Source organism: Nilaparvata lugens, chromosome 2 (genome assembly GCF_014356525.2).
Source record: "Nilaparvata lugens isolate BPH chromosome 2, ASM1435652v1, whole genome shotgun sequence".
Taxonomy (NCBI): domain Eukaryota; kingdom Metazoa; phylum Arthropoda; class Insecta; order Hemiptera; family Delphacidae; genus Nilaparvata; species Nilaparvata lugens.
This window is the reverse complement of record NC_052505.1, coordinates 89634823-89658316: the sequence shown is the minus strand read 5'-3', so window position 1 is coordinate 89658316 and position 23494 is coordinate 89634823. Positions and strand designations below refer to the sequence as shown.

The following is a 23494-nucleotide window of genomic DNA, read 5'->3' as shown; positions in this document are numbered from 1 at the left end:
CTAATTTAGATAATCAGTTCTCTTCTTCAATTGAGCAAATGTGTTTAGCACTTTCTCAAATCAACAACAATTTTTATGTGAATACGCTAATTTAGTCAAACCAAAAATGCATTTGTTACCTAATTTTGCCCATTTAACCTACCCCTGATATAGTAATATACGTTATTAAGTAGTACCTGATACATATGTTATGTTTGAAGGGACGCATTCAAAGGTTCAAAGAACCCCACACGCGAACCGGGTCTTATCGTGTTGCCCCTCCGAAACTTTGCGGGGTCAAAAGCCTCACCTCTCCCAAGAAGTCTGAATGGCCCTCCTTCTTTGTGCCTTCTTTGAGCGTCTGAAAAGCGCATCCTTCCTCTCCAGTTGGGATGGTGTAATTGAGCTTACATCATCCTTGTGATCAGTAGAAGCCATTCAATGTTGATAGCCTCTACATAAGAGTGCAACGGAACTTCATGTGTTCCTGAAGCACCCATTGTAGATTGAGGAACCTGCCCTGATAGGGCAGATCCCGATGGGTTTGAAGACAAGGAAACTTCTGGAGTTGCCTTGGGGTTTGGTTTATTCCTTAGCTGTTCCCACGAACAGCCAAGGAAATGAGTCAACCCAGACAGTGCCCTGCATGTCCAGGCCCTTGGGGTTTGGTTTGTTCATGTGGTTCCCACGAACAGCTAAGGAAGTGGAGTCAACCCAGACAGAGCCCTGCATGTCCAGGCAAGGCTAAATACTACAGAAGAGCGCCTGGTATCCTGCAGGCACCGTTAAAGACACCATATAAAAGCACCACCCATCAGCACGGTTCACAGCAAATCTTAGGTTAGCCTAAGAAGAAGTTAGAATATGGCCAAGGAAGACCTACAGATAGAAAAGAAAGAAAGAATGACACAAAGCTAAGTCAATGGAAAAAGGTTCATTCTAGAAATGAAAAGTTCCAAAGCATATTAAGAAGGAGAAGAAGGGTTTTGGAAGAAGGTCTTTGGAAAGGGGATCCCTTTTACTCGCCTCCTACAACAAGCAGGGATGCTGTGGGTGTATTCTGGTTTTTAACAAATTCTTGAGTACGATGATCGACTCAGAGCTCCCACAACCCAAAGAGGGTACCTGATACATAGGCTTCCTATCCTTGTCTATCATAAGAATAGACAAAGCAGATAGCTCTATCTTTCTTCAACTCCGCAGATTTTTGAATAGGCTAAGCTATGTAAAAGTATAATGAATTAACAGAATATTTAATCTCAATTACAAAAATGTCTCATCAAAAACCATGGAATCAAAAAACTCAAAGACATAATTCAGCTCTGTTGAGTTGGAGACTAATACATATATTATTATATAATTTGTTAATATTAACAATTAGGCTATTGATATTTCCATAATTTTCAATATTCGATTCAATAACCAACGTATTCTTTGATAGATCACAAAATAAAAATAAACTTAGTTAACACGATTGGCAAGAGTCGGCGTTGAGATCAGGTTACTCAGGTTGTCTAAACACTCGTTTTGAGCTTCAGACTACAATAGTTCTTCTCAATAAGCCACCTAGCTATTACGTTCTTGAATGTACTTTACCGAACAGTTTAAAGCGAAGAAGGCAAACTATTGAACAGCTTTATTGCCAATGCCAGGAAACAGTCTTTCACTTTAGAAAGTCGACAGCGGGGTAGGCTATGTTGATATTGTTTCTTCTTCTGGTATTGTGTTAATGAATTTGTAAACAAACACAGTCCAAATTACTGTAAAGAATTCGTCGTGAGATTTAACGTATTGGAGAGATGCCAGAATATACTGACCATAGACAGATAATGGGTCTGAAATAGAAACATACATATGTTTTATTTTGTACAGGCTCACTGTCAATGTGTAGACCCATTTTCAAAAATTCGACTGAGTCACTGTCAATGTTGTAGAAACGTTCCATAATGAAATAAAAACACACACATGTTGTCAAATTCTACACAGTTCTATTTGCTACAGGACCTTGTTTTCTTGACCACACAGGCCACATTCTCAAGCTGACTGTTTATATATTGTGGATGATGACAGTCAGCTTGAAAATATGGCCTGTGTAGTCACGAAAACAAGGTCCTTTACCATATAAAACTGTGTAGAATTTGACAACATATGTGTGTTTTTATTTCATTATGGAACGTTTCTACCAAATTGACAGTGACTCGGTCGAATTTTTGAAAATGGGTCTACACACACACTATACAGTGAGCCTTGAAATCACTATGCGTTATTGATCTTAGAGCTTTCTTCGGCAACAGTAGGATGTTTTTCACGTGAACCGAGTGTCCCCACAAGAGCAAGATGCCATATTGGATGTGGATGTTGAACGCAGAATGGTAGAACATCAAGAGGTGCCGAAACTCAAGCTGATTTCTCATTTTTCTGATGAGATGTAATACTCTTGATAGCTTCTTAAACTTTATATATGGACTATATAGTCTGGTTAGAACGGAATCAGTACAGTGCGTCTTATCGCTTTTAGTTCCCCCCCCTCTCTCTCTCTCTATCTCTATCTCTCTCTCTCTCTCTCTCTCTCTCTCTCTCTCTCTCTCTCTCTCTCTCTCTCTCTACCCAACTCTGTCTATCTCCGAGGAGGAGCAGGAGAAGGGTGCTATCTCCCGGCAGAGCTGGCTGAGACCCAGTCGTCGTTAAAACCGCATCAAGTGAGTCAATCCGCTTTTATATATTTTCGTCGGTCCTCCGTATTTTGTAAACCCCTCAAAGTTACCCCGCGCTGTTCATAGTCTTTGGACTTTTATATTATATCAGGCATACCACGATGACTTTAGTTATTTTATGTAAGTTAAGTAATGACCAAGTCATTTTATAGTAAGTCTATAAGACCCCCAGGGACACGTCAGGAAAACACAAAAACAAGTAGGCCAGCTGACCTACTAGTCCAAAAAGAAACAAAAACAAGCAAATATAGAACAAAAGTAATCAAAAATATGCGCTTACCAAGCTGTTGTCCAACATGAAACACTCACGGAGTGAGTACAAAGTTCATCCAATAATAAGCCTTTCAAGGCCATCCGAAATTCTCTGGCAGGCAGATTCCTAGCCACCACCGGAAGCTTGTAGCAGAACCTGACAGACAGATGGGCAAAGCCCGATCGAGTCCTGCTCAGTCTCTGGTAGGGTTTGTCCAGCCTTTCTCCCTCTAGTCTCATGTTGGTGGATATTCTGCCTCGTTTCAAGCTCCCCCACATTTGCATGTGTTCTGCAGAGAGTTTGAAATATATAGAGGTGGAAGACTGTGAGAATCTTCTCTCTCACAAAAAGGGACAACAGTGGGCAAGTCTCTCAGCACCACAAAGGATCCTCAGGGCCCTCTTCTGAACGAGCAAAACTCGTGACACATCTGTGGCTCCATCCCAAAGCGTGAGGCCATACAGGACTATGCTATGGAAAAACACAAATAGCAGACCTTAAGATAGGATGCAGGAACACAGGGTCACAGTTATCTACTATAGAAGGCGGTGGAAAAAGAAAATAACTATGCCGCTCTTTTCTAATGACTATATAACGTGCATCTCGATAAAGCATATTTTAAAACATCATAATGTATCCTCATACATCAAACTATAGGTATTTGATCCTTTCTCGATATGAAATAGCTATCTAAAAGTATCAAAATAGGTTTAATAAGGAATAAAATCTATTATAAAACTTGGTTAAATATCTATGCCACAATATCTCTATAAGGATATATTTATGGACACAAAGAACGGTCAGCCTTTTCTAGTTCCAGCTATCTTAAAAATATATAAATAGAAATATAGATATCTACATCCTTCTAAGACCGCTATGATCGCTCTGACCTAACTCAACCTAACGTGCCTCATTACAGTACCCTATCTAATTCCGTATTAGACCAGCGTCAAGAGTATAAAATATTTGACGAACGTAAACGATCAAATATTTATGATCATTCAAATAAAATACGACTGTGCCATTTTTCCTGATATATCATTGATTTCCCTGATTTCATTGTTGTGTAGTTCACATTGACGATAATCTTCATTATGTATGATAAATCATTCTCAAGCTAAACTTCTATAAAAAAATAATGATGACACACGCTCCTTCATTTACTAAATATTTAATCTACTCGTATTAACAGATTCAAACTACTGTTTCCTGGGAATAAATATGAAAATCAGGAAAATGATACCTACCTATTTTTATTTTTATTCATTACATACAGAAATAAAAGTTAGCTATTGCAAATAATTTTTGAGTGAAGTTTAACTTTATGACACTTTATCGTAGATTGGCATTAATATTATAATGAAATCTAGCTTCATCTTGCAACTGTATTATTTCTTTGAATGTTTTAGGTGGTGACACCGGTGTAAAATGCGTTGATCAACTATTATCTGGTCACCTTGCGGAGATTCTAGATAATTCATTATGGACAGAAATATTTTCCAGCAAAGCAAAAACCCAAATCAAAGAAAAGTCTTTGAGTGATATATTGCAAGAATGTGTCGATCAGTTCACATCTAATCCGCTACCTGATCACAAGTGAGTATTTTCTTGTTTCGATTCAATTTTAAAAGCTCTCAATGTAGCTCCTCTTCTATTTTATTGCTGTGACTTTGGTTTTGTAGATTGTTAGTTGAATGTGTAAAATGCAAGTTTTTGCTCTAAATATATTTTTTTCAGGCAGTTGGAGGTTCTATGTTTTGGAATTGCAAATCTCATGGCTTTCATTCAAAGTAACTGGACTGGACCAAACACGAAGTGAGTAGATTAAATTATTCATTATGGGAGTGGAATATATGAAACTTATTTCTATCTAAAATAGTAATTGAGAGGTTTTCATTGAGTGTTTCCAGGTTTCCTATCTTTAATATTGAATAAACCAAGCTTTAAGTGAGATATTGGCAAGATTTAGTAATGGAATTACTAATGGCATAATTCTATATTTGTAGCTTCAAATATACTCATGAACAAAGAATACTAAAAATTCTACCTGTAATACGTATTGTATCCAATTCTACAATGAGGTTCACGTTGTAAAATCAGTAAATTTTATAGGACAGCATTGTTGTCATATTTTTTCATCGCTTTCTTAAATCTATTATAGATTTGTGATTATAACGTTTCCCAGTATATCTGGTCAAATATTGATGGTTGATTCTTGTATTTTTATTCATCAATAAAATATATTTTTCATGATTTAATAATACATTTTAATAATTTCAAGATTGAATATTCTGGTAGACCATTATATTGTTTCTATATCGCCTACAAACAACTTGAGAATAGTTTGGAGCTAGGAAAGGATGGAGTTATCTGCTTTTCTGATGACAGACAAGGATAGCAAACCAATGTTAATCACATGCTGACTTTAACGCCAGCGCCACACTCTCGCCAAGTCGCCTGTCAAGTGGCTTGCTGTATACATCTCTATGGGAAGAGTAAAGGCGAGTGGTAGCAAAGTAGCCATCCACACTCTCGCACTCGTCTATATTTGTACGCACTTGCCAAAAGTGTGGAAGCGGCATTAAACGTGGATTTCACTTTAGGTAGGCATTATCATAGAGAAAAGATAGTCACATAGCTTCAAGAAAAAAACTACTAGGACTATTGGCGTGAGTTAACAGTGAAATTTGGAACATAAAAGCCCTATACCATGTGATATCTTCCTTCTATCTTTTTGCTATCTTTTTCTATGGTATTATAGATTGCCTCGAACCGTGATATCAATGCAATTGATCTGCGACACACTTTTTTGTTGATTCATGAAATTTGGCTGAGGCTTACAGTTTTCTCAAAAATTGAACTGGTAGTCCTAAGTATTAATTACCACAAATTGCATTACTCAACTATCACCGATTCTATTGTGAGCATACCCTTTTTTCAAATTTCAATTATTTGCATAAAAACAGAGCTCTCTTTTTTTCATATGGATTTATGTATATAATTAATTTTAAAAAACACTTATTGAAATGGGCTGCTTTTAAATTAATAAAACAAAATAAAACTTGTAGCACCCTTTATTTATTAGTATTTTAAGTTTTTTAATAAATAAAGGGTGCTACAAGTTTTATTTTGTTTTATTAATTAATTTTAATTATTATGTATTGTTCAAATTTCAGTGTGAAAACCTTGGAACGTCTGAGTCAGTGGTGTGAGCTGCCTAAGGAAGAGTGCAAGTCATTAGTGGCTCAAAGCCTGATATTGGATGGAGAAGGACTGTGCATTGTAGCAGAAAATATCGAGCTGCTTTTGGTTGCAGCTGCCATTTTCAGATCAAATCTTCCTTCATTGAAGGTGGGATATCTTTCAAAATAATCAAGTATTAGGGATTCTCAACTATGTTACCCTGTTCAACTGGATACTGTACAATATTATACCTATTTTAATTCCATAGCAAGTTTTCCAAGAAGCTTTCCCAAATGAAAGTTGATCATACTATTCATATAACTTTGGAGTTCTCTATTAGTTCTATAAACGTCAAGACTTCCTCTGTTGTTATATTTAATTTCATTTGTTTACTTTATACATTGATAATCACATTATCATTCTCAACTCATATTATTATTTTTTAATTCCCTCCCTTATATAGTTTAATAACTTAAACTATCCCTTTTAATTATAATTAATTTTCATGGTTGATAATATTTCATCAAGAATATTCTAAAATGATTTCCAGTTTATAATTTTGATATCAACATTGTTGAAAAATATCTGGCAATATCCTCTCTTCTCCACTTCGTTGACCTCTGTGTCTTTCCATCGTCGTCGCGGTCGTCCTCTTGGTCTCCTCATCTCTTCTTAATACAGTAGAATATTATAACTAACTCCTACAATATCTTCTTTCCTCAGTTATTAATACTATCATAATTTATTGTTTCTAGTTCAATTGCACTCGTAAGATGATACATTATTTGTTTCTCTAGAGCTGCAAATGGTGGCTGATGCGATGCTTGGTGATACATCAACAGATTCTTGACGAGCCGTCTCAAAAGATTCATGAAGAGATAAAGGACATAGTGAATATCTTGAAAGAAGTTTACAAATGTGACGAAAAGTGTGAGGAACTTGACAAAAGTGATGTGAAGGATCTCAGCGTTCAGCTGCATCTTGAAATTGCGCATGCGTACCTTAACTATTCACAGGTTTCAAGGTCAGAGAAGGAAATGAAAGCTGCTTTCGAACTAATGGATATGGAAGTGAGCTTTATTGGTGAGTCGAATTCAGCATTCTGAATTTCTATCTATAGTAAAACGTCTTTTCATGTACATCTTGTTTTATAATCTTAAAATATTCAGTTTGATAGTAGCCCAAATTATTAAGTTCTGGTGTTAGATATAAAAAAATGATTGTTCCATTACATCAAACTCAAATTCATTTACCATAAAATAACGTAACAAACAATCAAAAGTACTATCAATTCAAATTCATAATTCAGAAAGGATGATCAATTAACGGTTACGGTATGAATAATTTTCTAAACAAAAACACTCTATACATGTTGCTCTGCTTAAAGCCTTTTTTTGATGGTGCCTGAACCCAGCATAGATCTGCAATGCCCTACAACCGCTGAAAACATATAGGCATATTATAATTCATTATTGACTTGTTACAAAAAACTACGAATCCATAGGCCTTTTGCCTCTGGTTTTTTAGGTTGGACTGTATGATACAAACAAACACATTCATATATCCGATTCAGCACACCAGTATTCAGACCCAGGAAAACAAATAGGAAAATCACTTACCCCAATCCAAACCACGACGAAATGATATACCGATTTGTTACAAACAGGGTTTCAGGTGGTAAATTAGAATAAGGAATATGAAGGAGACAGATGGGTGAAAACAAATCGATATTACACTGCGATGGTGTGTGATCCGCTCCTGTGGTCCTTAGTCCTCAAACATTTGTACTAACTGGATATACAGGGTGAGTGAAAGTCCGAGAACGGATTAATATCTCATACACAAAGGTAATTTGACGGTGGGTGTGATTGGGGATCCTACTCAGATTGAAAATACTACTTTAGTATGACTTTAAAAATCTGTTCAGATCTTCAATCGTATATTATTCATCTTATGGAGTGGCCCAAGTCGAGTGGTTTAGACGTAGCTTAGACTATGTCTTAGCAAACCCCGGGTTCAAACCCTGGCAGCCAAGATATTTTTCTCGGGTCAATCATTTTTTACGGATGGACACGTGCCGTTAAAACATGTCATAGACCCTATATTTGACCAGGTGTGACCTGAAAACTCTGACACCAGACCTGAGCCAGCCAGTTCACTCGACATTTCACCTATTTATTTTATTTATTATCCAAAACTCAAATACCTAGAGATGTTAATTTGTATTGACCGTAGCCACTGTTGTTTACTATCATATTTCTTTTTTGCAGGTGCTTTGGGGAAGCGTACATTCTTCCAGCAGAAAGAATTGCCTCAACTCACGATAGATTTGAAAGTAAAGGAGAAAGAATTATCGAACGAAGATGTAAATGTGATCGAAAAATGCGTTAAAGATGTTCCATATGTAAGTTAAGTTCTGAACATGATTTACACTTTTTATTTTAATAACAATATAGAATACGACTTGTGATTTGATAATCACATAGGCGTATATTTATTTGCGTGAGATCTTTTTATTCAAGAAGTTCATTCTAAAAATCAATTTCATTTCTAAACATAGGCCTAATAATTATAAACTTGATACTGTATCTCCTCATGCTAATAACCTTTTTCACATACGTCCAATTCCAACATCGGTGACCTAGTTTATTCATCGTAAAAATGGTTTTCAATTATAATTCTAGATATATCCAAAATTTATTTGTAAATTGAATGTTTCTAGAAGTTATTATAATGCCAAATAAATCTGTTTCTTTCAATAAATTAATTGCTTTGTAAAATGAATGAATAAATAAAACAAGATTATGATGGAAATATAGAAACCAATTCCTCAATGTTAACTATGGAGTTTCCAAATCACAAATTGAAGGCAGAAAATACATCAAGAATAAATTATATAAGATCAAATTTTTAAAACATAAAAGCACAAAATGAAGATGAAATTATAATTTACCATGTTAGATGCTGGTTGCTGGATATTATGCATGGGAATACTAAGAAATACTAGCAATAATTGTCGCAAACCACCCATATGTTAGTTCAATTTTCCAAATGATATTTAAGAAATAAATTAATGTTTAAATAAGTGGAAATAGTTCAAGAGATATGTTCTTGTCAGATACGGGACATTTATACGGGAGTCTGACCACTACCTCCATAAACAAAGCCGTAGTGCATTCGTGTGACGTCAGCACAGGTAGGTCTGCTACACCAATAAAAAATTGTTTATTTCAGCTGATCTATATAAACTAGTGTTTCTATTAGTGTAGGAGCCCTACCTGTGATGACGTCACACGAATGCAATACGGCTTTGTTTACGGAGGTAGTGGTCTGACACGGGAATCTTGGATCTCACTTTGCTCGGTCAATAATAATAATTAATTCATTGATTTTAGATTACTATAAACCTCCTCCATAAAAGCTCATTGATTTCCTTCATTTGCTGAAAATTGTATTGCTTGGTTTCACTCTTAATGTATTCTTCTATATGTCATTTCCACAGAACATTCCATTGAATGACGAGGTTTCCATGGATGGTATCCATTTTTCAGATCCATCCAGCGCTAAATTTCCTCAGTTATCAGCTGTTCAGCAGGCTGCTCTGCTTGCCTTATTGTAAGTATGCGTTCACATTTTTTACCACTCACCAATCTTGAAGTGATTTTTCCAACCTCCGATCACATATCATAAGACACAGACGAGTGGTAGGGGGAGATTTTCATATAGCTGAACAGTGTGTCTTCTCCACCAAATTCTCTGTGATCGGTGATGCCAGATCGTCAATTATTGTCGAGTTATAAACCCAGAAACATAGCCGTGTCATTTCAGTTTCTTGCCAACTGCTAATTGCTGAGCGCTATTCGTTTTTGACAAGCAAACGACAATAGTTCAAATCTATCAACTAATGATTCAGGTTCAATTAGAAAACGTTATGAGTGATGATGTTGTGCTTGAATGGTCTCGGAAAATTAAATACGTCAGTTTAAATGACTTCCGGAAACGAGTTGATCCATAACTCAACCTCACAGTGCTGGTGTAACCAAACGGCTCTTTCAGCAAATCAAATAGGATAATCTCGATAATCTGCCATACAAACCTGACTTATGTTTATGTTTTGAAGGGACGGATTCAAAGGTTCAAAGGACCTTACATGTCAACCGAAGCTTATTGTGTGTCTCAAAAGTATGTTAGTTAGGCAAACCAACTCCCGTGTCCTTTACAAGGTCCAGGAGTTTCTTCCCTATACCAACATCCCATTCCTCACCTGGTTGCTTACAGCCAAACAGAGCCCTTCTTCTAGATCCAAGACTTTCGCAATCCAGTATGATATACTTAGCAGTCTCTACAGACTGATTACAAAGCCTACACATCTGGCTTTCATTTCTGAGTCCAATTGTGTGGAGATGTTTCCTGAAGTGGCCATGTCCAGTTATCAGGGCAATCACCTGCTTGACCTGACCTCTACCCAGACTCACCAGCCATCTGGTGAAGCGAGGGCTTGCATTTACCAGCAGCTTTTTGTCAAGTGCTTGACCAGGGTGACCCTACCATTGCTGGTGGTGTAAGTCCCTGGACCATTTACTTATTGTGTGGAAGGCAGTTGTTTTACTTATGCCACAGCCCGGCTCTGGGCCAAGGAATGGCATACTAGAACCCCGCTTAGCAAGCTCATCTGCATGCTCATTACCTCCTATGCCTACATGGCCAGGTACCCAACCAAGATGCACAGAGTTGAGCGTTGCAAGCCTGCTGAGTGTTTTGTGGCACTCCCACACCAATTTGGACTTGATTTCATTGGAGTCAAGAGCCTTGAGGGCTGCCTGGCAGTCTGACAGGATTACTATATGCTTATTGCAGTAGCGCCTGGCAATGCCTATGTTGGCACAAGCCATGATGCCCAAAATCTCTACCAGAAAGATGGTACAGTGTTGTCCCAAACTTGCATAGACTTGTGTTCTAGGTGAACCTGACTAGTAACTTATATATTTTCGATTTCCCACAACTCAAGACATGACTTAGAGGGCAGCCCTTCCAAAATAATGAGGAGCTCCAAAACTACATCATATCCCACTTGAGCTCATTTGGCTGCAACATTTTATGAGGAGGGTTTTGGTAGGATGGTCCACTGTTATGACAAACTGGTCTCAATCTCCACTTTTTGAAGTTAATTTTATTTTTAGAGGAATATGGTGTCAATATCACAACAGAACACTATCAGCAAAACACAAATGTACTAATCTTATTCAGAAACAAGATTTTTAGCTTTTGTATACAAATTTCGTAACAGTTTTATTACAAATACTGTTGTAAAACAGTTTCCAAAGATTGTAAAAGAAATTCAACACTCACATGTGTCCAGTATAGTATTTGGTATAGAGATAAGTATTGAAATAATAAATTTTCCTCAGTTAATAGAACACATTGAAAATATAATAGCTTCCAGCTATGAGATAATTGCACAAGGAATTTGTGTTACAGCGTTCACCTTCAAAAGAGTCGACCCAAAGATGAGTTGCAAAATGAAGAACTTACTCCTTATCTGACTGTGAGTATTCAGATATTATTTTTTCTTATGCGAGGCTTGATGCTGAATAGTTTTCACTTCTGATAACTATAATTAATTGGTTATACGCATTTACTTTTCTTGATATATTTTGAAGAACTTACTCCTTATCCGACTGTGAGTATTTAAATATTATTTTTCTAATGCAAAACTTGATGTTGAATAGTTTTCACTTCTGATAACTATAATCAATTGGTTATACGCATTTACTTTTCTTGATATATTTTTGGAATTAGCGACAAAAATACAAACCTGAGTAAAAATGAATTAAAGATCGGTGTGATTTATGCGTTTCATCTTCATATTATTGGTGTAGTCTGTTGTGCATCTTACTGTCACTTATTTTAATATTTGAAATATTTCACTTGTTTTTTTTAGACAAAAAGGCTAGATCACTCGTAGTATACCTTGTTTTGGTAATATCTCTATTCAGGCTTGGAACAAGGTAATCTGCCTTTGAAGTGTAGTTTACTATGATTATTTTTCTGTTGCTTTTTATTTTCTGTAGTGTTCTTCATCTCTGCTTAGCAGGTTTATTTTTTTTAATGCTTCATAAATTTGGGATCAACTATGAACAGAGATCATCTGAAGTCTAAGTCAAAGTAAGAAGACTTTCTATTCTAATCTATTGACTTTGGTCTAAAATAGCATACAATTGTTTATGATGGATTTTCATACAAAAAAACTTCATCTCTGCGTGGCAGATTCAATCTATTTAATCCATAAATCTAAAATAGAATATGAACAGAGATCATCTGAAGTCATAGTCAAAGTAAGAAGACTTTCTATTCTAATCTATTGACTTTGGTCTAAAATAGCATACAATTGTTTATGATGGATTGTCATAAAAAACCTTCATCTCTGCGTGGCAGATTCAATCTATTTAATCCATAAATCTAAAATAGAATATAAACAGAGATCATCTGAAGTCATAGTCAAAGTAAGAAGACTTCCTATTCTAATCTAATGACTTTGGTCTAAGATAGCACACAATTGTTTATAATGGATTTCATAGTTACTAGTTGAGCAAATGAATAATTGTGAATCAAAGTATTCATAAATGTCTAATCTTTCAATTACTTTGCAGTGCCTTCTTTCGCAGCCCAAGATCTGGTCTTTCCAAACATCAGCATTGAGATTGCGATCACTGCTGGAAAAGGAAAGTTCCAGAAGGGTTGACAGATCATTGAAACAATTAGAGGTATGCTATAGAATTCATTTAGAGTATTCTGTTCATACGTACATGTCATATTCTGTTTATAAATGAAACATTGTCGAAACATTAAACTGCACTAGTATGGATTGAATGGTAATGAGTTGTCACTTTTCATGTCATATCTCTCTGATAGATTCCAGTATGTGAAAATATGTAAGAAGACATCTGATTGTAAGGTCTCAGGAGGAGTCCCTCAGGGCTGTGTACTGGGCCCTTTCCTGTTTATAGTACTTATAAATGTGATCTGCCCTCATACATCCCCTTATAAAACTGTTCTCTATGCAGACGACACGACGCTTCTATGATCAAATAAGTCTTCTGAAATAAATAAAGTTATCACAACATTTATGACCAACAGAGCCAATATTTGGCACTGCAAATAAGCTTATGGTGAACGAGAGCAAAACAGAATCTATATTGTTTGGTTTGAGTAGAAATTGTTAAATAAGAGCAGTAAAACTATTATGGATTAACCTTGATTCCAAACTTAATGGAGTACCCACACTGAAGCTCTTTGCAGTTGCCTATCAATCAATCAATCAATCATTTATTTCTTTCCAAAACATACATGAAAATGTACATGAAAAAGTCAAAAACTAAAAACTAACTTAAAGCTGAAGAGAAATTAGTGACTGTATAAAATTCATTTTTTACAGTAAACTCGTTTATACTGTAGCATGCTAAATCCATCAAATATGCTCTCAGCAATTCCTTAAATTTTGATCTATCAGGTTCATGTCTTATGCAACCTGGGAGACAACCAATAAATTTTATTCCCATGTACGTTTGGACTTTGTTTATATTTTTCCTTATTGTGTTTCTTTATTGTAAAATTATTTTTATTTCTTGTGTTGTAATTATGTATATCTACTTGCCGTGGGAATCTAGATTCGTTAGTTTTTATATATAATATTGTCCTATAAATGTACAGGCTGTACACCGTCAAGAACTTTAACTTACTGAAGAATAGCTTGCATGATTGCTCTCTATCAAGATTTAGAATTATTCTTATTGCTTCTTTTTGTAATAGGAGTATTTTATTTAAGTTTGAGATGCTTGTTCCTCCATATATTTCAATTCCATATGAAATGTGGGAGTGGATCATAGCAAAGTACACTGCTTTTAATGTTTCTAAGTTGGAAATTTTTGCTAGTCGTCTCAGCGCAAAAATTCCTGAGCTTAATTTTTTACATATTTTTTGAATGTGAACGGACCAACTAAGTGTGTTTTCAAGATATAGACCTAAAAATGTAATTTCTTTCTTGTTATTTACGGAATTAAGTTGTTTTACCTCTGAATTTCTACAAGTAAAATGGAGGAACTTTGTTTTGTTATCATTAAGTAGCAGATGTCTGTGATTTAGCTACTTTTTAGTTAATGATATAGAATTGTTACATTTAATTTCTGTTGTGTTCCAGTCCTTATCAGCAATGCACAGACTTATATCGTCAGCGTATAAGCATAATTTACTATTTTCAACTAAATCGCACATATATTTAGGCAACCCCCCTAAGTAGCACAGAAACAAAATTGGACCAAACACCGATCCTTGTGGTACAGAATAGTTATTACATTTTAAGTTTGATCCAATATTGTACTGATTTTTATTGCTTGTATACTTTATATTTACATACTGTTGCCGTCCTTCTAGATATGACTTGATCCAGCTAAGCTCTTCACCTCTAATTCCGTAATTTTGAAGTTTATTTAATAATAATTTATTATTCACACTGTCAAATGCTTTGGTTAGATCCAGGAATGCTCCTACAGTATTTAATCCCTCATCTATGTTTTCTATGAACTCTATCAAAGCAGTAATGGTTGACCTGTTTTTTTCTATAGCCATGTTGTTCTTTGTCAAGTTACCATTAGTTACCATTAGTATCCACAGTAATATTCTTATTGAAGAGGTTGAAATTGTGTACTAGTGCTGGTTTAACGTTGATGGCATATGTTGCTCTTTTCCACTCTCACATACAGTAAGGCACCCTACTGTGGGGCAATTCAAGTAGTGTCACTGACGTATCTTTGTGTCAGTAGAGAGCTTTGCGAACCATTTTTAATCTGGGTAAAATGGATTCCTGCAGGCCATTCTTTAAATGAAATGGTCTCTTGACTCTGCCCTGTATATTCATGCTGCAGGCTCTGACATTCATCAAAGATGATCTGAAATAATTAGATCTAAGATGCGATGTACATCAGCACTTCTGATGTACAAGCATCATCTGAGGACAAGCTGCCGTCCATATTTCAAAACGCTTGAAATACTACCACTTCCAAGCCTTTTCATGTTAGAATGTATTTGTCTCATTAATAAAGAGAACGAAAATAATATGATTAGAGGGTATTTGATACATTCTTATGACACACGGAGACGTCACCATCTCAGAGATGAACAGCATAGAACCACACTATATGCTAAGGGGGTTAAACGTTTAGGTATTAATCTTCATAATGCCTTACCTGATAACATGAAGGGGCTGGAGTCGAAAAGATTCAAAATGGAATTGAAAAGGGAGCTGGTGAAGCATTGCTTCTATTCCATATCCGAATTCTACGATCACTTTGCCGGCACCAGAGAATCGACTTCTACTCTAATGACTCGTTAATTTGTTAAATTAGGAAACTGAAATTCAGTGAAAAATTGACAAATCCTTATACCCCTTCCACAGGAAGTCATAGGATGAAGTAAACTAAACTAATCTTTACTAGAGAGCGTAATCAAATAAAAGAGATCATTGAAACAATTAGAAGTATGCCGTAGAATTCATTCAGAATATTCTGTTCATACGTACATAATGATCATATTCTGTTTATAAATGACGCATTAAACTTTTTGTGTTATGCTCATTATAGGCCGTGAATGATAACATTATTCCAATTCAATTCAGAGAGAAACGTTGAGATTCATACACGTTGAGAACCAGAGAGACTCATACGTATTTAGCTGTTATAATTATTGATTGTGTATTCATTTTATCTTTTGTTTTTATTTTTTCAATCTACGTATATCTATAATATTGGTGACAAGCACTTTGTGTTCTCATTATATTTTTATGTTATAGATATTGTTTTGTTATTAATTTTCTTGTGTTTTTCATTTTATCAATCTACAAAGTATCTTTGAAGAGTACTTTGTGTTGCTTAAAACTACTTTTCTAGTTCAATTGATGGTTTTTTGTGAAGGGTTTGATGGAGAGCGTCCGTGCAGAAGACCCCCCCGTCAACCGGCGCCTGCAGCACGTATTTTGCTCGTACCTGCCTCCACGTTGGGCGATTGAGGCCGACATCGCCAATATACTCATTTCCCTGGGTGCCATCTCATCGGCGCTCGACGTATTTCTACGCCTCAAGATGTGGGAGCAAGTTGTCGCTTGCTATAATTATCTCAAGCTAAGACATAAGGTACTTTGTTAAGTTGTTATATTTATCTCAAGCTAAGAAAGGTACTTTGTTGACTTGTTATCATCTCAAGCTATGACATAAGGTACATTGCCAAAATTCATATAATTATTATTAAACGAAAATCCCAATTAAATGCTGTAAATCACCCCGAAGAATTCTGCTACTGCAAATATTGACAACAGGTTAAACAGCTAGATGGAAATTCGATAAGCGCTACTATACAAAAATTATTTGTCAGCCCGGGAATCGAATCCAGTACCTCCCAATTGCCGGTCAGGAATGCTTACCCTTACACCAAACTTACAATCTCTTGATAGCAGCGCTCAATTTGTACAAAGCCATAGCAGCCTGCAGATGGAGATAAATTGGAAGTTGCATTTGTTCAAATGCTAATTAATGAATAATTATTATTAAACGAAAATCCCAATCAAATGCTGCAAATATTGACAACAGGGTAAACAGCTAGATGGAAATTCGATTAGCGCTACTATACACAAATTATTTGTTAGCCCGGGAAATGCAAACTTCAGATGTTGCACTTAATTGGGATTTTCGTTTAATAATAATTATTCATTAATTAGCATTTGAACAAATGCAACTTCCAATCTATTCCATCTGTAAAATTCATATAATTAACTCAAGCTAAAACATAAGGTATATTCGTTAAAAATTTATTACCTCACCCTTGTTGCATGATTCAATTCAATTTATTAAAAACACACACAAGACAAAACAAAATAAAAAAAGGATTAAAAAACAAATAAAATACAATAAAATGTTACAAATATAAAAAACCATGGGCTTTGTGGTTTTTAAAGTACAAGTGGTTTAAAATACAAGCTAATCGTTCAATACTTTCCTATTCTATTATCAAGTGCTGTCTCTACATGCTTTGAAGTAACATTCTGTTATAACTCACATTTTGTTATAATTTTCCACAAACTTTAAACAATATGGTAGAACAAAACTATGTTCATTGTAAAAACGTATGCTCCACGCGTTACTGATATGTAGTAATACTTGTATCTACATTGTTCCAGCTCTATTATTTGATTGTTATTTTCAAATAATTTATTATTTTTCCCAGCTTACATATTCAACATTTGATATTCGCATTTTTTAATGTCGAAATTCAAATCATATTTACAGTAGAAACATAACCTACTTTTATGGACATGTAACATTATCAAAATTTTGGAATGGAATAGTTTTGGGCTAAGCCTGTTGTTCCTACCCAATCATATTATTTTATATGATTTGTAATATTGTATCCACGAATAAATAAATATTTATTTGCCATTTGAACAAAAACAATATAGAACTTTTAATAAAAGAAGAATATACCGGTAACCTAGATTTCAAATCAATCATAAGTAAGATCAGAAATAAAACATATATTAAATAAATAAGTTTCCCAAAAAAAAAACTAAAACTACAACATCAATTACACAAAATATTATATAAATTATAATTACATACTAGTTCGTTACAAAAATTCTTATAATGTGTCGTGTCCTCTACTTGTTTAGTTTTTTTTCTGGGTGGAAATTGATCTACTCCACTATGGCGTACCATGTTCTAGAGAAGGTTTTGTTTGTTTTTTTGTGCGTATTATTAATAAGATAGATAAATATTAGTTGAATATTATAATACAAAACTTAAATATACTATTATCAAGTTTATTGAAATATTTCTTCTTTTATTTATTGAGAATACATCACATGATAAAAGTACAACTCGAAGAGGTTTACAGCTAAACCTCAAATAATATTTTTTGAATATGGCGGCTACCCAGCAAGGAAAACCTGTCCTCTGGGAGCGAGTATCAGTTCATTTAACTATTTAAATCTATGGAAAACCCGTAAAAACAAGATAAATATTGAGAAAAAATACTGTTAATATCAAAGAAAATTATAATATAAATGTGACAGATATCACTCATAATTCAAGTAAATTGTATTGTCATTTTTATTTAATTTCACTCAAACTTTACCTTTTCATTGTTCACGTTCAAATTTGAAATGCATTCATGCATTGAATGTTAGGTGCATTCTTGTAGAATTTATGATAATATTTGGCAACTTGAATTTCAGGCAGCAGAAGTAATAAGACAAGAAATGGAGAAGAAGGAGACAGTGAAATTGTGGTGCTTGTTGGGAGACGCAACTGATGACGTCACCTGCTACGAGAAGGCGTGGCTAATGTCTGGTGAGAAGAGTGCACAGGCCCAGCGGCACTGGGCTCATTATTACTTCGAAAGGAGACAGGTACTGTCATCTTTTCAAAAATGTTGAACTGATTGTTCAGTCTTCTAACTGATTGTTCTGTCTTAAGGTGCATACAGACTTGAGCGCCATGAAAACGTGCATTTCACCCAATATACCAGCATACTCTTCTCAACCATTACTGCAACTCCATTCCTTCTGCCTCTTCCAAACTGTAGTGATTGCATGCAATCAATTCTTCAGCTGACTAAATCACAACACATTTTTTCCTTATGCACTTTCAGTGTTATCTTTATATCCTGAAAAAGGACGAAGGAGTGTGTAAATTTTGCTGTCCAACGAACTTGACCTGTAAAAAGGTTCGAAGGATACGTGTTCAAAATTTGAAGCTGGTTGATCTATTCTTTCTAAAGTTATTGTAGAACATACAAACAGACGGACAACGACTTTGGCCTTCACTAAGTCGAAAGTAAGAACTCGCTGACGCTCGTTCAATAATTAATTTTTTCAAGAAGATCTGATGTAAACTGTGGACGTGATGTGTTCCAAAAAATTGCATGATTTGACTAAAAGTTGCATTGATCTTACAGAATATCAATTAATATGGTCGACTGCTACTGCGCTCTCTTAACCTTGAAAAGTCGCACTGTGTTGTATTTCTTGGAATTATTCACACAAAATTTGAGTTTCAATGCTTATTGCATCATCGTCAGTTGCAGATTGATTTTTATATTGTTGAAACTTGAGTTTTAGTGTTTTCCTTCCCGCTTTTGCTTTATGACGTTTTTAAGGGCCGGTTTCCGAGCTCGGGATTTAGGTAAGTTCTAGACTTTGAACAGCTGGAGTCAGAAAATTGACTTTCCAAAATGGGGCGTAGTCGCAGTAAATAATTGCAGCAAAATAAATCTTTATTTTCTCATTACTATAATTGGAAATGTTTTTCCTTGACGAAATGAAACCTTCCTAAATAATTCGAAAGAGCTGAAACTTTGCACTATTTTCTCTTTATTTTATGTTGTGTTTAATTTTCTAGTTTTTCGAAATTTTATTTAAACGTGACTTTGACTATGACTATGCCCCGTTTCGGAAAGCCAATTTTCTGACTCCAGCTATTTAAAGTCTAGAACTTGGCTTAATCTCGAGCTCGGAAACCGGCCCTAAAAGTTCCCGTTATTCTGGGTCACCCTATATAAGACACACATGAAGCTTTCACATGAGGCTGATTTTATTGTGATGAGTTATTCTCAGCGATATTCTATATTATAGCGTGACGTATTACTTTATCATCTACACTGTTATGTTGGTATTGTTGTTTTCAGTACGCAGAAAGCATTCCACACATGGAGGCTTCCCTGGCAAATAACAGCATTCAGTTGCAACTGTGGTTTCGACTTGGTTATGCAGCTTTAGAAGAAAAGCAGTGGAGTCTCTGTGCCAAGGCATATAGGAGATATTGTTCTCTTGAACCGGACGTAAGTTATTCAGGATTGCTCAATCTCTATTTCAAATAACGCATATTCAAGGATGCAAGTTTCATGTTATTTTCAAATTTATTGAAAAACATAATAATTTATTCTAACACAACAATTTTCAGGTATAATTTTCCACTATAATCTAAGACTCATGTTAATAATTTATTAATTTACATTCCATGATACACAATAACACAAATCATATTCATGATCAGAAAAGGATCAACAGACCTAGCCCCAAAACTACTTTACAGCAATTTTATTAGCAGTTTACTTGTTAAAAATGAAATATATTCCTTCTAATAGAGAAAATATATGTTGAGGGAAGAACGATCTAAAGTAGAACAATATTCAAAGTTTTTACTTACATATTTCAATTTTTGAAGGTTTTTAATATACCAAGTAGCAAAGTATTCTGTGATATTGTTTTTGAATAAAAGTGAATAAATTCACGACATGTTTCGGCCTTTCACGTAAAATACAAGTAGCCCTGAACAAGAAAAGGGATATTGTTTTTTTGAAATATTTTGTACTTTTGAAGTAAATTAATGCTGGTTGAATTTCCAGGCTGTACTGTTGTGTAATTCACATTTTCTTGAAAACCATAGTGTCAAATATAGAATTTTCACAATTTATGTGGAAAAATATAATTCCTCTCATGTTATGAGAGTATTCCTGTCATGTAAGGGTAGAACACGCATGATAAACATACATGACATGCATGCTTATCATGTTCATCATCATTGAGAGGCTTCTAACATAAAATAAAGAACCAATTACAATAAATAAACCACTGGAAAATCAAAAATTATAATGATAGAAAAATAATTTAACCTCAAATAGAGCAGCGAAGAAAGAATGGAGAACAAAAAATGGAGATATAAAAACCTAACCTTCAAAACTTTTGCTCGTAGCGTTTCGCTGTGATGACACAAAATGATTGACGACTGTGCATCATGCATGTTTCAGCGTTAGTGGCCAGCCTTGTGGTCAGAGGGGTTTTCTCGATTCATAGAGAGATAGGCTAATTAGTAGGGTTTGAATTGATAATTTTTCTTCTCAAGTATCTATGCTTGTACAAATTTTGATACGTTACAACTGTTACAAGACTTCTTACAATATGCTTTACGTTTTTCAGACATTTGAAGCATGGAACAATTTGGCTAAGCTTATGTAAAGCTGGGACAGAAAGCGCGCGCGTTTCAAGCTTTGAAAGAAGCTGTGAGATGTAATTTTGAAAACTGGATGGTGTGGGACAACCTGATGGCAGTGAGTACGGACTGTGGTGAATTCGAACAGGTAATTTGACATTCAATTGTAATCAATTTCTTTTCAAATGTTCTTTTTTTAGAAGTATTACTTTGTTAGTTACGGTACAAATTGATTCCCGGTATATTCAGAGAAATACATCGTTGTTCAATATGTAAATTGATCAAGATATAACCTTTCAGAATGTTATACAGAGTGCGGCAGTGACCCTTCCTTTTTTAAAGTCAATAAAAATTTTTGTATGGATCACAAAGATTGTATTCATTTTTTGTAATGTAGACACATATAAAAGTTTTGGTGCAACTAGTTTTCAATATCAAATCATGTAGGTGACGCCCCCGATTCTCCATACACTAAGCCATAGTACTACTTGATGAATTTAATAAACATGTAAGAAATTGAAAAATAACACACATAACCATTATTGTTTATATTTAGTGAATTTCTAATCTTAACCACTGCTCGTGGTAATGCAACTCGAAAATCATATCAATAGCTATTGTACCAACATGTTATGGGTAGGGTACTCAGTACTGAAGAGAATCAATCAGAGAAGTCAAGACGTCTTAAATCAGCACTTAATCATGGTTAAATATTTCATAAAATGTTATATTCAATTGAGCCACAAAAAATATTTTGAAATTGGATTATTTGAAGTTCGATCCAATGAATGGGATGAGGAAATACACAAAATTGAAATTTATCTTTCTACATAATTATATAGATCATTGGTTCCTAATAAGTTGTCCGCGAAAGCTCTAGAAGTGGTCCGCGAGGAGTCCGAGGAAATGAAAATTTATGTTGTAAGCTTTATTAGTGTTTTTTAAAGTTATCTTTTTTGTCTATATTAAAGTACGATAAATTTCTCTTCGAAAATTATATATCAAACTCATCTTAAGTTTATAATATGTTTCCAATCAGTAAAATAAGTGATAAGTTCCAAATGTCTAATGCTATAAGATAGGACATGAAAGTTTGTTTGGAATCCTAATGGCGGATTTGTACCATGTGACCGAGCTAACCAATCAGAAGCATGACAGTCAATGGCCATACTGTGGGTAATATAGTTACTGTAACTAAGTAAACCGATTTCTGGCGTTTGCCATGACTCCTGCCAGCATTACAGGCAATTTCTTCCCTGTTATTGGTTTCCAAATCTTGTAGGGTCCTTAGAAGGTTCACATAAACAAGGGATTTCAAAACCCCCATAGAAAAAAACACAATGGTTCAAATCGGGAGATCGGGCTGGCTACTCCAAATCTCTCCTAATTGAGATGAGGCGTCCTAGAAAGTGTTCCCGTTCAGAAGTGGAGTCACGTTCAGAAAGTTCCTGCGGAATTGCCATCTTGTATGGATGGAAATGAAGATTATCATGAAGAATTTGTCTCATAGGACGATCGGTAAGTTCAAGAGCAGGTGCATGTTTGCGCGCAGAACGCTGTGGTTATCTCACCATTGAAACTCTCGCTGCATCAATGTTCTCAGGTTACCTAATGGGCTGAGGGACTTTGGTTCTTCGTCTTGTTGCACTTGTAGTTTGTCTGATCGTAGTGACGCACGTAACAATTGATTTCCGGTCCGGGACAGTAGCCAAAGGGGTTGAATTAAAGCGATTTCGAAATGCGCGCTGGGTTGTGATCACAGAACAACCACTCGGAAAAATGAGTCTCAGCGGCAAATTCACGCTTCTCATTGTTCCAATGCTTGATGGCGACTGAACATGTCAGGAAGAAAACTTTATGGTCTAGCCTCTCTAACGAGACCAAATTTACTCTACTACGACATCAGCTGACTGAATGGTGTTCACTTTGAAAAAGAAAGTTTTGCTGCCGCACCCGGTATAACTTTAGGTTCTAACGACTGATGTCATGGTTTCATTCAATTTTCTGTTTTCAAATATTCACCGAACTTTCAATTTGTATTTTCGATTTTTACAAAAAGATCACAGATCTTGAGAGAAAAATAAGGATACCTTGTACTATTTCTCTTCAAATTTATATAACATTAAAAGTCCGAAATATGATGATATCTTTAACAAAATTTCATGTATTTTAGTTTTTATCAATTATTATTGTTGATACTATTCATGATTTTTTCCATTATTGATAGACTCTTAATGGAACAATATTTCCTTAGCGAAACTATTCGAATACAGCTTACATAGAATTTGTTAAATTTTGAAGTAAATGATACTTTATCCTAACTGTGAGATAAT

At 35.0% G+C, this 23494-nt stretch overlaps 1 protein-coding gene across 1 annotated transcript in view; it reads left to right on the top strand.

Annotated features, from left to right (window-relative positions):
- LOC111050085 (tetratricopeptide repeat protein 27-like) overlaps positions 1–23494 on the top strand; it is a 34560-nt gene that overhangs the window by 475 nt on the left and 10591 nt on the right. Inside the window, 13 exon segments of the mRNA XM_039422052.1 lie at positions 4356–4542; positions 4684–4761; positions 6123–6297; positions 6927–7212; positions 8400–8533; positions 9632–9744; positions 11608–11674; positions 12780–12893; positions 16095–16313; positions 18407–18580; positions 19858–20010; positions 21149–21176; positions 21179–21309. Coding sequence (XP_039277986.1) covers positions 4356–4542; positions 4684–4761; positions 6123–6297; positions 6927–7212; positions 8400–8533; positions 9632–9744; positions 11608–11674; positions 12780–12893; positions 16095–16313; positions 18407–18580; positions 19858–20010; positions 21149–21176; positions 21179–21309 — 1859 coding nt within the window.